The sequence below is a fragment of the Coregonus lavaretus genome, assembly GCF_964263955.1.
Source record: "Coregonus lavaretus genome assembly, chromosome: 5".
Taxonomy (NCBI): domain Eukaryota; kingdom Metazoa; phylum Chordata; class Actinopteri; order Salmoniformes; family Salmonidae; genus Coregonus; species Coregonus lavaretus.
The window spans coordinates 11,588,516-11,604,763 of record NC_139992.1 but is presented as its reverse complement, the minus strand read 5'-3'; the positions used below and the strand labels follow the sequence as shown (position 1 = coordinate 11,604,763).

The 16,248-nt window shown below is 42.6% G+C and overlaps 1 protein-coding gene across 4 annotated transcripts in view; it reads left to right on the top strand.

Moving 5' to 3' along the window:
* Nucleotides 1–8,771: 8,771 nt before the first annotated feature.
* LOC311129569 (1-phosphatidylinositol 3-phosphate 5-kinase-like) overlaps nucleotides 8,772–16,248 on the top strand; it is a 43,405-nt gene continuing 35,928 nt past the window's right edge. For all 4 annotated transcript variants that reach the window (XM_084161904.1, XM_084161902.1, XM_084161903.1 and 1 more), the window contains exons 1-2: nucleotides 8,772–8,922; nucleotides 11,988–12,178. In XM_084161904.1, coding sequence (XP_084018030.1) covers nucleotides 8,867–8,922; nucleotides 11,988–12,178 — 247 coding nt within the window. In that variant the 5' untranslated portion in view covers nucleotides 8,772–8,866. The remainder of the gene's footprint in view (nucleotides 8,923–11,987; nucleotides 12,179–16,248) is intronic.

The following is a 16,248-nucleotide window of genomic DNA, read 5'->3' as shown; positions in this document are numbered from 1 at the left end:
GATGTTGACCTAAGTAAGTCACTGTTGATTTACATAATATTTTATGTAGCCTGTGCCTGGTAAAATAGGATCTTACTCAAATCTGAATGATATGATCAAATTGCCGTTCTAAGCAATGCATTCAATCCATATTTTTTTATAAAGAAAGACATTCATTGTAAAGCAATCTGTACTCACCACACACACACACACACACAATTCAGGATTCTCAGCAATGGCTACACCCAAGAATTGCAGTACTAGTCCAAATAGCAGTGTAGCACAAAATCACAAACAACCTTCCATTCAAGTGAACCCTAAAAACACACCTATCTGTAGGAAGGCTGTGTACAGTAGAGGCAGAGGAGAGCAGACAGAAACCCACGGTCCTCTCAGGTGAACAGTTTACTATGAATAATTCAAACAGGGCCTCCAGTCACTAACTCCAACAACATGGGTCCAGATTATCTTAGAAACAAAAGGAGAGGTCCATTGGTCGGCACTATCAGACTAGGCAAGGTACGCTTAGCTTGTCCAGAGCAGTTCTCACGAGTTGATGGGTGGCTCCTTGTAGCTAACAACAGCTCCCCGTCGACTGGTCCGATCAGTCTCTTCATTATTAGTATGGTTGGTGTTTGTTATCCTTCAGCCATGACCTCAGCCCACTCTTCTTCATGTACAGCCACCTTGTGAGCAGAAGAAGCAACCCTTTTAGGGCTGGAGGCTGGAGTGTCAAATACAGTCTCATTGGTGCAGCTAACATCAAAGGATTCCCATGGAGGCCACTTGTCCATGAGCAGCTCCCTCAGGCTCTCACATACTGTGACCATCAGGCATCTCTGTGTGGGTCATAATCATCCTGGGACATGGAATCAGGTACAACTTAGGCCTTGCCGTTTCTGCTGGATTCATTAAAACTAGTAGGTATGACAAAAGTGTCTCTGCTTATGTGGTTTTATGGCCCTGGTTGGACCGGGGCTTAAAGCTGCTTGCTTTAAAGTGTGGACTGAGGGCCTCAAATTAAGACAAACGTTCATTAGCTCCACTGCTGTCCTCAGTGGTAGAGTGTGTGACGACTTGCAACACGTTGGGCTCCGCCACCAGCTGCGCTTATGCATTTTGTGCTGCTATAGCTCCATATGTAATACCCTGGCTATCCAAAGCTTCACTGGACAAAGAATAACCTCCACCCTGAGACAGCGACCCCTTAGTGTTGCTGCTCTTTCTTTTTCCTCTGTTTCTTTGCATTCTTCTTCTTTGATTTGGCACTCTGCTCTCTCCTGGTTTTCTTGGCCTTTCGCTCCGCAGCAACTGTAGTGGGGTCACCTGGGTCCAATGGGGTCATTTACTTCTCAACACACAAGCCTTTTAGGTCCTTGGAATTCCCTGCAGGTTTCCTGGGTAGCCAACCATGCACGTTTAGAGGCGGCCTGAGTTTCTTCAACTAGGGAGTCTGTAGTCTTGCGCACAGCAGCTAGACAGTGATCTGGGTCTGTGAGATGCTCCACTATGCATACATCCCTGACCGTTTGTTTGTTCTTCAGCGACAAAGTCATACCCTGTGCTAGGAGTACACTCCTGCTTTTCTGCCCAAGCATCATCTAATATTGTACGGTTGGCGGAGGAGCTGTCCCTGTTCACGAGACCACAAACATCTCTCAGCCTTTCACTCTGGTAGGTCTCTTACTGCTCCGTGCAGTGGACTGTCTGGCAACACTGGAAGAGCTGCGTGTGTCCCCGGATTCAGGCAGGGTGGCACCCATGTCTACATAGTCTGTGCACCCTTTAGTAGAATGAGACTCCTCTTCCATGAGAGGTCGAGACAGAATGAATGCATCATCTTCTGCCTCAATGTCCAATTCATGGTCCACCATGACAGGCTAGTGCTTTAGTCTTCCTGCTTTCTCTGAATGTTTTCTTGCCCTTTCTAGATGTGGGCTCATTTGAAATCACAAAATGTGAAATCACAAAGTATTTTAACCTTTAATTTTAGTGCCCTTGTCCTCTGTGGCCTCTACAACCAATGGGTTTGCCCTGTCTAGTTTAAATAAAGAGTTCTGAGTTTCAGGGTAATCGGAAAAAGTCATCTTCAAATGGGTCAGGTGAGACACTACGATGGGATTTGGATTGGAGAGGGACTACAAAAGTTGTTCTTGGGTCAAAAGGTTTTGTAACGTTTTGTGTTGTTTTATGGGATTCTCTGGTAGGTTTTCTGTGTTTGTTGATGCGTGAGGAGACATGAGTCCTTCTGAAGGCAGCCAGGGGTTATGTTTCTCTGGGTGTGTTCTCTATGACACCCTCTTCTCTGTGTTCTACATCCTCCACTGTAAGGTTGTCTGTGTGCAGTGGCGTTGCGGAAGACGTCTTTTGCATCTTCACCTCTGGATTCTCACCAACATGGCCACCGTTGTTATTTACAACCTTCACTAATAGACAAGGGATTTATGTCTTCAGCTCTTTCGGCCTATCAGTTTTCTTGGCCTTTGTCTCCACTGTGACGATTTCAGCAGCGTTGTCCCCAATAGCTATCTCCATCTCTGTGTCATTGTTGATGGTGGTCTTCTCAGCTTCTCCGATGGTGGTCTTCTTTGCAAGCTCCAATGTGGTCTCCATCTTTAAGCTGTTTGGATGATCCAAAACTTTATCAGCACCAGAGGGCTGTAGATTATTAGTTGTGGCAGACAATGGATGGCAAGACTGCTGGGATAGGGTCAAGTCCAGTGTCTAAATAAATCATTGACCACTCATCCTTTAGGCTACTGGACTGTTGGGATGTTCTCTTTTGGGATGATTTCAAAGTCTTATCCACCGGCTGCTCAATCTCATTCATGTAAGATAATAACAAATGTGAATTCCTAAAAACCGTCAATAATCAACCTAACGCTGAAAGGTCATGCTCACATTGATATGCATGCCAAAATGTGGGGTAGTTCTCAATTCTCCATGCTCCTGCCACCTTACAGATGTAGGATCTTAATTTGACCACCCTGTTGTATGAGAACTTTCCTGCAATTCAGGAAATTAAAAACTTGTGTATTTGAGGTTTAAAAAGGCTTCTGAAGTTTGCAATTTCAAATTTAGAAAATCCCTGGACTGCTCTGCTATGATGAGAGGTACCTGAACCTCTACCCTAGAATGAAAATATAAATGGGAGGAAATGTGTGAACAGAAATAATTGACCATAAGACAGTAACTGTATTGCTGTAACTGTTAAGGGTGTCCTTGGTCAGAAAGAAAAACGATTTAGCATTGTAGGCTGTGACATAGGCTGCGTATACTTATCTGATATCATGGAATCAGAGGACATACTGAAAGAAGTCTTACATTTTCATCAGAGCAGAGGTCCACAGCCCTGTCATCAGACCTGAAGTCCACAGCCCTGTCATCAGACCTGAAGTCCACAGCCCTGTCATCAGACCTGAAGTCCACAGCCCTTTCATCAGAGCAGAGGTCCACAGCCCTTTCATCAGAGCAGAGGTCCACAGCCCTTTTATCAGAGCAGATGTCTACAGCCCTTTTATCAGAGCAGAGGTCCACAGCCCTTTCATCAGAGCTGAAGTCCACAGCCCTTTCATCAGAGCTGAAGTCCACAGCCCTTTCATCAGACCTGAAGTCCACAGCCCTTTCATCAGAGCTGAAATCCACAGCCCTTTCATCAGAGCTGAAGTCCACATCCCTTTCATCAGAGCAGAGGTCCACAGCCCTTTTCAAATGATCCAAAGTGTTGCAATGAAGGCCTTTCAAGATGAGAATCTGTAAAAGGCTATATGAAGTTCACTTGTCAACAACTACCATGATTTTATGTCGAAAACTAACACTGAAGTCTGTGACAAAATAGATTGATACTGTTACAAAGAGCACCTCCAAATAAGTGACCCGGTAAGGAGTCAAATGTAGATCAAACTATGTCTTATTCAAAGTAATGGTTTCAGAGTCCCTCTCTAACCCACCAGTTGGTTGTGCTTGAATCTGCGAATAGCCAGGTCAAAATTCAGAGACTCCACTTGTTTCCATAGGCGCACAGTTTCCACTTCAAGCCGTCTGATTCTCTCCCTCTGAGCCATCAATGCCAAAGCCCTGTTGTTAGTCTTCAGAGAGACCTTGAAGAATGAGTGCATGTCTAGAAATTACATCAGGCAAAACATCTAAATAAACATATGATAATGCAGTATGACTTACGAAGAGACATGACATTAATAGGCTGCTAATACAAATTAAAGGACATCCACCTCAACATCTTAATTTAGTGATGGCAGCTGTAGGCTACTAACTGAGAATCTTGGTCTTTATCTTCAATGCCACTGTTAGTGAGTTCTGTTTAGCAGCCTTCTAGGGCATAGGTATCTTCCCTGTTAACATACAGTAGTTGAGAGGAGGGTCCTGCCCTCAGTAGATGTGTTCATACTGATCTGAGAAGCATAAAAAGGATTGATCACATTGATTGTTGACTAATGGCTATCAATCTAGCCCTTGATCATGACTCTCAGTTCCATTAGATTACACATAAGAGGCAATTTATGCTTGATCTGAAAATGTGGTTGGAGGCGCCTTATGGATGGTGTGACGCAATTGCGAAGCCTCCGGAGGCACGCAGAGGCCAAATTGAGCTCTGTATCGCATCGCCGTGCGCCTGTCAGATTTTGTAACAATGTGGAGGGCTCCATATAGCTCCGCATTGACTGGTAGGTGATGGCGGGAGGTCCTGTACAGTGCATTTGGAAAGTATTCATGCCCCTTGACTTTTTCCACATTTTGTTATGTTACAGACTTATTCTAAAATTGATTCAATTGTTTTTTTCCTCATCAATCTACACACAAAACCCCATAATGACAGAGCAAAAACAGGTTTTTAGAAATATCACATTTACATGAGTATTCAGACCCTTTACTCAGTACTTTTGGCAGGTATTACAGCCTCAAGTCTTCTTGGGTATGACGCTACAAGCTTGTATTTAGGTGGTTTCTCCCATTCTTCTCTGCAGATCCTCTCAAGCTCTTGTCAGGTTGGATGGGGAGCGTCGCTGCACAGCTATTTTCAGGTCTCTCCAGAGATGTTCGATCAGGTTCAAGTCTGGGCTCTGGCTGGGCCAGTCAAGGACATTCAGAGACTTGTCCCGAAGCCATTCCTGCGTTGTCTTGGCTGTGTGCTTAGGCTCGTTGTCCTGTTGGAAGGTGAACCTTCGCTCCAGTCTGAGGTCCTGAGCGCTCTGGAGCAGGTTTTCATCAAGGATCTCTCTGTACTTTGTTCCGTTTATCTTTCCCTAGATCCTGACTGGTCTCCCAGTCCCTGCCGCTGAAAAACATCCCCATAGCATGAATCTGCCACCACCATGCTTCACCGTAGGAATGGTGCCAGGTTTCCTCCAGACGTGACGCTTGGCATTCAGGCCAAAGAATTCAATGTTGGTTTCATCAGACCAGATAATCTTGTTTCTCATGGTCTGAGAGTCCTTTAGGTCCCTTTTGGCAAACTCCAATTGGGATATTATATACATTTTACTGAGGAGTGGCTTCCGTCTGGCCCTCTACCATAAAGGCCTGATTGGTGGAGTGCTGCAGAGATGGTTGTCCTTCTGGAAGGTTCTCTCATCTCCACAGAGGAACTCTGGAGCTCTGTCAGAGTGACCATCGGGTTCTTGGTCACCTCCCTGACCAAGGCCCTTATCCCCCGATTGCTCAGTTTGGCCCAGCGGCCAGCTCTAGGAAGAGTCTTGGTAGTTCCAAACTTCTTCCATTTAAGAATGATGGAGGCCACTGTGTTCTTGGGGACCTTCAATGCTGCAGAAATTTTTTTGTACCCTGTGCCTCGACACAATCCTGTCTCGGAGCTCTACTGACAATTCCTTCGACCTCATGGCTTGGTTTTTGCTCTAACATGCACTGTCAACTGTCGGACCTTTTATAGACAAATGTGTGCCTTTCCAAATCATGTCCAGTCAATTGAATTTACCACAGGTGGACTCCAATCAAGTTGTAGAAACATCTCAAGGATGATCAATGGAAACAGGATGCACCTGAGCTCAATTTTGAGTCTCATAGCAAAGGGTCTGAATACTTATGTAAATAAAGTATTTCTGTTTTTAATCTTTAATAAATTTGCAAAAATGTCTATTAACCTGTTTTCACGTTGTCATTATGGGGTATTGTGTGTAGATTGATGAGGACATTGTTTTATTTAATCCATTTTAGAATAAGGCTGTAACGTAACAAAATGTGGGAAAAGGCTCTGAATACTTTCTGAATGCACTGTATAAACACAAACTCACTTCCTTGACAACAGCTCTGCGTTGCTTGGTGAAGCGCAAGAAGTATGAATGCTCTGACTTCTGCAGAGGCCATATCACCATAAATGCTGCATGGCCAATGCAGATGTTCCAAGTTTGGAAACCCTGTTCTAGACCATAGGCTCAGTGGCCTGCATTTACATCACCTAATATACACTGTTATCCAGAGCAACTTACAGGCACAATTAGGGTTAAGTGCCTTGCTCAAGGTTAAATCAACAGATTTTTCAACTGGTTGGCTCAGGGATTCAAACCAGCAACCTTTCAGTTACTGGCCCAACACTCTTTACCACTAGGCTACCTGCCGCCCTGCTGGCGTACAGTGTGTTCATTGTGCAGTTTCTGCATTCCCTTTTATACAATATAAAACACATCATACTGTTACTTGTGTACAATGAAAGACTGTATAATTAATAAAATAATCATTCTTTCCACTATGTTTAAAATTATTCAAAAAAGGTTTGGTCTTCATGCATCTTTATACAGTATATATACATATATATACATATACATACATACATATATACATATATATATACACACATACATATATACATATATATACACACATATACAGTTGAAGTCGGAGGTTTACATACACTTAGGTTGGAGTCATTAAAACTCGTTTTTCAACCACTCCACAAATTTCTTGTTAACAAATTATAGTTTTGGCAAGTCGGTTAGGACATCTACTTTGTGCATGACACAAGTAATTTTTCCAACAATTGTTTACAGACAGATTATTTCACTTATAATTCACTGTATCACAATTCCAGTGGGTCAGAAGTTTACATACACCAAGTTGACTGTGCCTTTAAACAGCTTGGAAAATTCCAGAAAATGATGTCATGGCTTTAGAAGCTTCTGATAGGCTAATTGACATCATTTGAGTCAATTGGAGGTGTACCTGTGGATGTATTTCAAGGCCTACCTTCAAACCCAGTGCCTTTTTGCTTGACATCATGGGAAAACCAAAAGAAATCAGCCAAGACCTCAGAAAAATTGTTGTTGACCTCCACAAGTCTGGTTCATCCTTGGGAGCAATTTCCAAACGCCTGAAGGTACCACATTCATCTGTACAAACAATAGTACGCAAGTATAAACACCATGGGACCACGCAACCGTCATACCGCTCAGGAAAGAGACAGGTTCTGTCTCCTAGAGATGAACGTACTTTGATGCGAAAAGTGCAAATCAATCCCAGAACAACAGCAAAGGACCTTGTGAAGATGCTGGAGAAAACAGGTACAAAAGTATCTATATCCACAGTAAAGCGAGTCCTATATCGACATAACCTGAAAGGCCGCTCAGCAAGGAAGAAGCCACTGCTCCAAAACTGCCATAAAAAAGCCAGACTACGGTTTGCAACTGCACATGGGGAAAAATATCGTACTTTTTGGAGAAATGTCCTCTGGTCTGATTAAACAAAAATAGAACTGTTTGCCCATAATGACCATCGTTATGTTTGGAGGAAAAAGGGGGTGCTTGCAAGCCGAAGAACACATTTTACATTTTACATTTTAGTCATTTAGCAGACGCTCTTATCCAGAGCGACTTACAGTTAGAACACCATCCCAACCGTGAAGCACGGGGGTGGCAGCATCATGCTGTGGGGGTGCTTTGCTGCAGGAGGGACTAGTGCACTTCACAAAATAGATGGCATCATGAGGAAGGAAAATGATGTGGATATATTGAAGCAACATCTCAAGACATTAGTCAGGAAGTTAAAGCTTGGTCGCAAATGGGTCTTTCAAATGGACAATGACCCCAAGCATACTTCCAAAGCATACCCCAAGCATACTTCCAAATGGCTTAAGGACAACAAAGTCAAGGTATTGGAGTGGCCATCACAAAGCCCTGACCTCAATCCTATAGAAAATGTGTGGGCAGAACTGAAAAAGCGTGTGCGATCAAGGAGGCCTACAAACCTGACTCAGTTACACCAGCTCTGTCAGGAGGAATGGGCCAAAATTCACCCAACTTATTGTGGGAAGCTTGTGGAAGGCTACCCGAAACGTTTGACCCAAGTTAAACAATTTAAAGGCAATGCCACCAAATACTAATTGAGTGTATGTAAACTTCTGACCCACTGGGAATGTAATGAAAGAAATAAAAGCTGAAATAAATAATTCTCTCTACTATTATTCTGACATTTCACATTCTTAAAATGAAGTGGTGATCCTAACTGACCTAAGACAGGGAATTTTTACTAGGATTAAATGTCATAAATTGTGAAAAACTGAGTTTAAACGTATTTGGCTAAGGTGTATGTACACAAAAAAGGTTTGGTCTTCATGCATCCTTATATATGTAGCCCCTCTATACTCACCTGTTGTGTTTGGTACTGGACCCATAGACTGTATACTATAAAGAATAAATACAAACCACTCAACAGTCAATAGCTGAAAGCACTGAATCATTAACCCATATGACTCATTTCCTTAGAGGCATTCAAGGATGACTATGAACTGAGTTCACGTGACAGTCACATAGAAAAAGGTTGCGATGTCTCATGGTTGGAATTATAGAAGGGCTGACCAGAAAAGGAGTTGTTTAGAATTAATTCACTCTTTGAAGTCAATGGAGAAACAACTGTTATAGAGATGGACTCAGTGCGCTCCTGGCTCCTGGCCTACAACAACATTATAGCCAGGCTCAGGTTGGTTATATTTGGCTTAACTCAAGCAATGTTCTGAATAAACAAACGTATTTCACAATGAAAGGGAGCTAACACTGTTCCACAAGTAACAAACTCAGCTATACTAACGTTTCCACACTAACGTCAATGTTTTCTGAAAGTGCTTGAGAGAATCTTCATGTGAATTGATGAAGTCGTTAGAATTGTTAGAGAAAGTGACACTAGTGTTGAAGAGATGGTTGTGGATGCACCACAGTCCATAGTGAATGTTTGTCAACCAAGAGAACCAGACATACTTTCTGTAAAGAAAGTGGATTTTGTGGCGTTCATTGCAACTGTGATAAACAGCACGGCTCAGGAATTCACAGCCAGTGGTGGAAAAGTACCCGATTGTCATACTTGAGTAAAAGTAAAGATACCTTAATAGAAAATGACTCAAGTAAAAGTGAAAATCACCCAGTAAAATACTATTTGAGTAAAAGTCTAAAAGTATTTGGTTTTAAATATAAAGTATTTTTACTTAAGTACTTTACACCACTGTTCACAGCTGAATAGTTGTAAGGGTTATAAACTACAGAAGATTTGCTGCCCTCCCAGGCTCCTGAGCCTGTGTAGGGATCAGACATAGATTATTGATTTTAACAGTAGAGGCAAGGAGCATGTTGAGTGACTATGTGGTAGTCAGTATGAGTTGAGTATTTTTATCCACATAATTTTAGTATTTTGGGATCTTTTATTTTCATTCTGCCGTAAAACACAACGAAGAAGAAGAAGTGGGCGCAGCCTTGTCTCGTGATCACAACTGTTCAATCGACTCTCGACTCATCCTGTCTGGCTCGGCGGGTACTGTGCTTTTGGAAAGATAGGGCAGCTGCTCGACTTCGCAGGAATTTACCTAATAAACTTTATTCATACAGGGATGTACATTGAGACCAACACACAGGTAATTTGTGTTATTTAGTCGAAATTCAGTTATGAGTGTTCACTCCTTCATTTATCTAACTTCAGTGGACCTGCTATCTCGCTTGCTAGCTCACTGACTCGCCGGGCACTTAATCAGAAAGCTAGCTAGCTAGCTAGATATACAGTACCCCATTCATAGACGCTAACATTCTTGGGCAAGCTTTAGAGTCTGTTCGGCTGCTACTGTAGCTATATGAGTTATTAAGTTAATGGATTTAGATCTGCATGGTACTTCTTTACAGTGGTTATTGGTGGGTTGATTTATGTTTGTCTTCTTGCATGGCGATGATAACTAGTTAGTTGTGTTACCACAGGTGTTACTCTTAACAATAGTCAGTTAGCTAGCAGTATTAGCTATACACTAACAGTATGGCTATGTAGCTAGTTTACACACATTATCATCCTTAGCTGAAGCGGGTGTTTGAACGCGGCTCGTGTATAACTACAACCAGTTAGCAAGTCGGACATTTCAGAGTTTCCTAGTTCCGACTAGCACTTGAACGCGGCATTAGCTATCTCAGCTGTCATCATAGGCCTAACGTTAGTGGTCACATGACATGGAGGAAAACATTCTGGTGAGGTTGTCATTTTCCTCCGGTCCATCCCTCCGCCAGTGGTAGCTACTTCTCTTACTGCTGTTAAGAGCAACAGTTTATCTTCGTTTGATGACGAAAACAGCAAAAGTGAGATATTACATTTATTGCAAGTACAAATTCCGTTGTTTTTATCAAACAGTACTTTTTGTCTAATTTGCATGTTCTGGACTTATGCAGTGATAAGTTCCTCAGCTCAGTGGTAGTGGATGCTTGTTGTTGACATGACTTTAATAGGACATATGTTCTACTAAGTAGGCTAGTCTAAATCACTTGTTCTTGCCCTTGAACACCATTATTTGAAGAGAGAAATATACAAGATACAGAAATAACTATGTTGTACTGTATTTATACTCAACCAGATATAAGCTGGTGTTGGTTTGCATTCGTGGATCATGGTAGGTCGACTGCAGCAGTTGTACTCCTGGACCACTCCAAGTCAACAATTCGAGAGCTTGGGACTCTAAGGTTCTATCTACATTTTTGTCAAAATTGAGTTATTGACATGGACTTGTTCTGTTCAATGTTCTCTACCTTTTATAGTACTCTAAATACCCAAATTCATGTTGTTAAGTTTAAAAGAATACAACATAAAAATTGTTGACACCATTCAAACCAATGAGGGTTTGGATCTTTAAAGCCAGTCATCTCAGAATCATCTTTTTGCAGATAGAACCTTAGAACTAAGAAGTGTCAAAAAATCACAATAAATCGAATAAATTCTATTCTATCCCACTTTCTTCCCTTTCTGCTCGTAGGCTAACGTCTCTGCCTTCCTTCCTGTTTCTTTCCTGTTTGCTATGTTACAAAGTAGGGTGAGAGTGAGAAGAATCATGTGCCTCCTCTGAGGGTAAGCCTGTGAAACATGCAGTTCACAACACAATCACTACTGCTCTGGGCCGTTCTGCACTCAATGACTTCCTTAGGATTATGTTCTACCTAGTAAGCTAAAGGTGCAATTCGATCAAACCAGCATTGCTGTATATTTGCAGTAACTTTTTTCCCATGGTCAAATAAAATCACATAATGGTTTTGAGTACTGTAGTTTATAAACCAAGATGATGTGTAATATACTGTTGCTGTGACAGGCTCAATGAAGTTGAGCATAAGTGGTGAAGTTGTTTCACCGCCCTAGAAGATGGAACATCATTTAATGGAGACTAGTAAGAACAGTAGTTCCAATTCTGTTTATGGGGTTGGTTCACAAGAAAATGACTAAATGGGTATGATGGTAAGTGTCTGAAAGGAGAGACAGAGGAACTGAACGTTAAATAGCTGAAGTATCAGCTTCAAACGATCAACTCACAGCCCAGTTAAACTACTGAGGACAGGACTTATTTAGAACTACCACAGGTAAAATGTAGGTCAAAAGTAATGGTTTGAATATCAATTAAAGTGTAGCTCATTGAAATGTAAAGTAGGCAATGGCACTGTTTAGGCCTAGTTGTCATCACATGGTCAAGCAGAAGATCACCATGACGTGACCGCAATGTTCTGGTCTCACCAAGAGATCATTTGTCTTTCCAACAGGAGCAGTGACATGGCTGCTGATGACAAATCCTCCTCCTCGTCCTCTACACTGGATTGCAGTGTGGAGCCTCCCATCTCCCCTGGCAGCCCATCCCACCTGACACACTTCAAACCCCTGACTCCAGAGCTGGACGAGCCTCCGCTCCGATCAGCCTACAGCTCCTTCGTCAACCTGTTCCGCTTCAACAAAGGTCATTACCAAGATCATACACACACACACACACACACACACACACACACATAGATTGTTTTGAGATTGTTGACTTGACAGTCATTTGAAATGTTCATCTTCTTGTAAGCCTATGCATTACGATGAAGAGACAAGACAAAATGATTGAGTCAGAGGGGAGCACATTCTCTATTAACCACAAGGACGTTTATTAATAGCTTAATGTTGTTTTGTCACACTGCTCTTATTATTTCTCATTCTGTGGAGTAACCTATAGCAGCCTATAATTTGCAGTACTGTACAGTCTAGGCAACTGTACTGTCCCCTAGGATGCAGGGAAAGGTACTTCTGTAGCCTTGACCACCAGCCTGGTTTACAGTCAGAATTGGTTTGAGGAAACAGAATGGAACGGAATGCAGCTCAGAGCAGAGCCCATGTCCTGTGAGGTAATGTGATAGAATGTTGGATAGGTGCCAGGAGGGGGCCTTTCAACCACATAGGCCATCATGTGTCGCCCTCTCTTCAGGCCCCGCCCTCACTGGCAGGCCCCTCACCAAGGCAACAGAGCTCTGCTCACATACCGGAGCCTGGAGCGTTTAAATATTCTGTCCTGCTTTATTTGAAGTGCAACTTATGAAGGCGTCATAAAGCATTCATATAGGCTTCATAAGCACTACATAGATGTTTCACGAATAATCTATAACCGTATATCATGCTCTATAAAGATTCATAAGGTGGCATAACTGTGTGACATTAGGGGTGGGCGATATGGAAAAAAATTCATACCACGATATTTTCCACTGTCCGGACGATAACGATATAATATCACGATATACTGTATAATTTTTTAAAAACATTTTATGAGCCCTTCAAAGTTAATAAATGACTAAATATTGCTTTTAACCTTATAGAAACAGAAAGGGGGCATTGCACATTTTTTAAATTATTATTTGTTTTACTTCTGTGGTAAACCTGTGCAAACATGAAACATAAACAAAGGTATATGAGTTAAATAAATATGCAGTAACATTTTATTAAAAAAATTATTTAAAGTACTCAGGATGTAAACTTTTTCCTGCCAAATATAAGAAGTGCAGTCTTTTTTCATATAACACCAGTCATTATGAATTCAAGTTGTAAACCTTTTCAAATTAACTTCAAGCATTAACCAGACAGTCTGTATGTTTCTCAGTTAGCATATAACAATTCACTGCCTCCCTCTTCACAAGTTCCGTGCCAGGAACACCAGTCTATTGACAGTTTCTGGCTTCAAAGTTGCCCTGTGGCATGTGACCACATTGCCCCCAGTGCTAAATGCTCTCTCAGAGGGTGAACTTGTGGCAGGGATGCATAATTATTTATTTGTCAGACAACTCAATTGTGGGAAGTTCGATGCGTGAACTCGTCACCACTCCAAAGGATCAGCCTCACTGTCTGCTGCCATCAGTGTAGCTGTCCAGCTCTTGCTCGATGACCTGTCTCTGGGTTCTTAAGGCAGGTGCAATACTGGTTTTCTTAAAGAAGCTCCCAAGGCTCTTATTGTACTTCATTGCTGATTGTGGAGCAGTGGCAGCTCCTTTCTCTATCTCACTCTGGTCCTCTTCAAAAGAGAAGTCTCCCACGGTTGTGTTCTCTACCAGGAGGGCTTCTGTCTCGGAGGCAGCTCTCACCTTCACCTCCACCAGCTTCTCAGTAGTCATGTAGGTGGTCTTGAACCTTGGGTCCAGAAAGATAGCCATGGTGAGCAGCTCATCTGTTTCAGGGTCGGTGTATTTGTCATTCAGGTAATTGAGGACCCTCATCTTAATCTCTCCGGTCAGTTTGGCTTTGCCCTCATTTGATTTCAGAACCTCCGTCTTGAACAAATGGAGGACCGGCTTCAGATAGGACACACTCACATATGTGTCTCCTGACAGGGCATCTGTGAAATCCTGGAGGGGCTTAAGTGCTGCCATGATAGATTCAAAGACATCAATGTCTTGCCAGGAGGGTGAAAGGTGCCGTGTTTTTTTGCCTGCTGCCAGGACTTGTGTGATGGCCTTTTCCTGCTCCAGGACTCTTTCCGTCATCTGCAGTCGAGATCCCCGCCTTGTCGGGGATTCTGTGATGAGCTTGTGGAGGGGCAGGCTTAGTTTATCGTGTGCACTTGTCAGGGCCTTCTGCTTCTTCCAACTATAGGAAAATGTGCTGACCACTTTCTTGCACACTCCTATGGCCCAGGAAATAAAAAGGTGAAAAATAATTACATATTAATCACAAGTATTCAATAGAAATAACATAGCATCTACTGTAATTACAACAATTTACAGCATGGACAGTGGTCTAAGGCACTGCACTAGAGATCCTGGTTCGAATCCAGGCTCTGTCGTAGCCGTCCGTGACCGGGAGACCCATGGGGCGGTGCACAATTGGCCCAGCGTCGTTCAGAGTAGGGGAGGGAATGGCCGGCAGGGATGTAGCTCAGTTGGTAGAGCATGGCGTTTGCAACGCCAGGGTTGTGGGTTCGATTCCCACGGGGGGCCAGTATGAAAAATAAAAACATAAAAAATAATGTATGCACTCACTAACTGTAAGTCGCTCTGGATAAGAGCATCTGCTAAATGTCTAAAATGTAAATGTAAATGATTACAAATGTAATCCATCTATAGATTTACAAACAACTGTTGTGATTAAGAGAGCTATGTTGCTTTAGAAAACTGGATAATTTATTGAGTAGGCTATTTATTATTGAAAGAGAGAGGATAGATGCATATATTGAAACCATAGGCTAATGTATCAATTATAAATAAAAGCAATGTAATCCATGTGATGTTTGGATATTGCACACATTTACAAATTACAAATATTCTAGATTTGCATAGCTGTATATATCCGGCTTAACGTATAAGGATCAGGCAGTGTAGTCAGCTCTAACTTTAAACAGAGGAGATGAGGAATACAATAGTTATTCTGCATTTTATGTTGTTGTTGAAATTGCCTCCCTCAGCCCAGCTGCAATTATTTCTCCGGTGTGGTCGTCAGGGAAATAAAAGGTCTGAAGGCATTTGCTTTGCAGCTTCCAGTTGTCGTCAATGTAATGAATCTTGAGGCTAATGTATGGCTCTGTGGTTCCGGCTTGACCATAAATCGGCAATGGTAGAGAAGAATCCAGCGTTACGGATTTCGTTGGCACCTCTGTCCCGACATTATGTGTAGAGTTCTGGCAGACATGTTTTACTGAAGTATTTACCGCTCGGGATCTCGTATCTTGGGTCTAGATCTCAAATCAACTTTTTGAAACCGTCTTTCTCCACAGTTTGAATTGGTTCCATGTCTTTCGCTATGTGAAACGTAAATGCACTCGTTATGACATTCCACTTCTTGCTCTTCTTGTCATAGGGAGTACCACTAACGAATGATGCCTTGAGTGACAGCTGAGTGCGGGTCTGGCTTGAAGATGTCTTGTGACTTGCTCCGCTGCTCCGGGTGTTTGTTGCATTCTGGTAGATTCTTCATATTCGCGCACATGCAGGGTTTTCAGGTGGTGAAAAAAAATGCTGGTGTTTCCACCTTTGGCTAGCACAATGCGTCGACACAACTTACACAGTACTGTTTGCCTTTGGCTAGCACAATGCGTCGACACAACTTACACAGTACTGTTTGCCTTTGGCTAGCACAATGCGTCGACACAACTTACACAGTACTGTTTGCCTTTGGCTAGCACAATGCGTCGACACAACTTACACAGTACTGTTTGCCTTTGGCTAGCACAATGCGTCGACACAACTTACACAGTACTGTTTGCCTTTGGCTAGCACAATGCGTCGACACAACTTACACAGTACTGTTTGCCTTTGGCTAGCACAATGCGTCGACACAACTTACACAGTACTGTTTGCCTTTGGCTAGCACAATGCGTCGACACAACTTACACAGTACTGTTTGCCTTTGGCTAGCACAATGCGTCGACACAACTTACACAGTACTGTTTGCCTTTGGCTAGCACAATGCGTCGACACAACTTACACAGTACTGTTTGCCTTTGGCTAGCACAATGCGTCGACACAACTTACACAGTACTGTTTGCCTTTGGCTAGCACAATGCGTCGACAC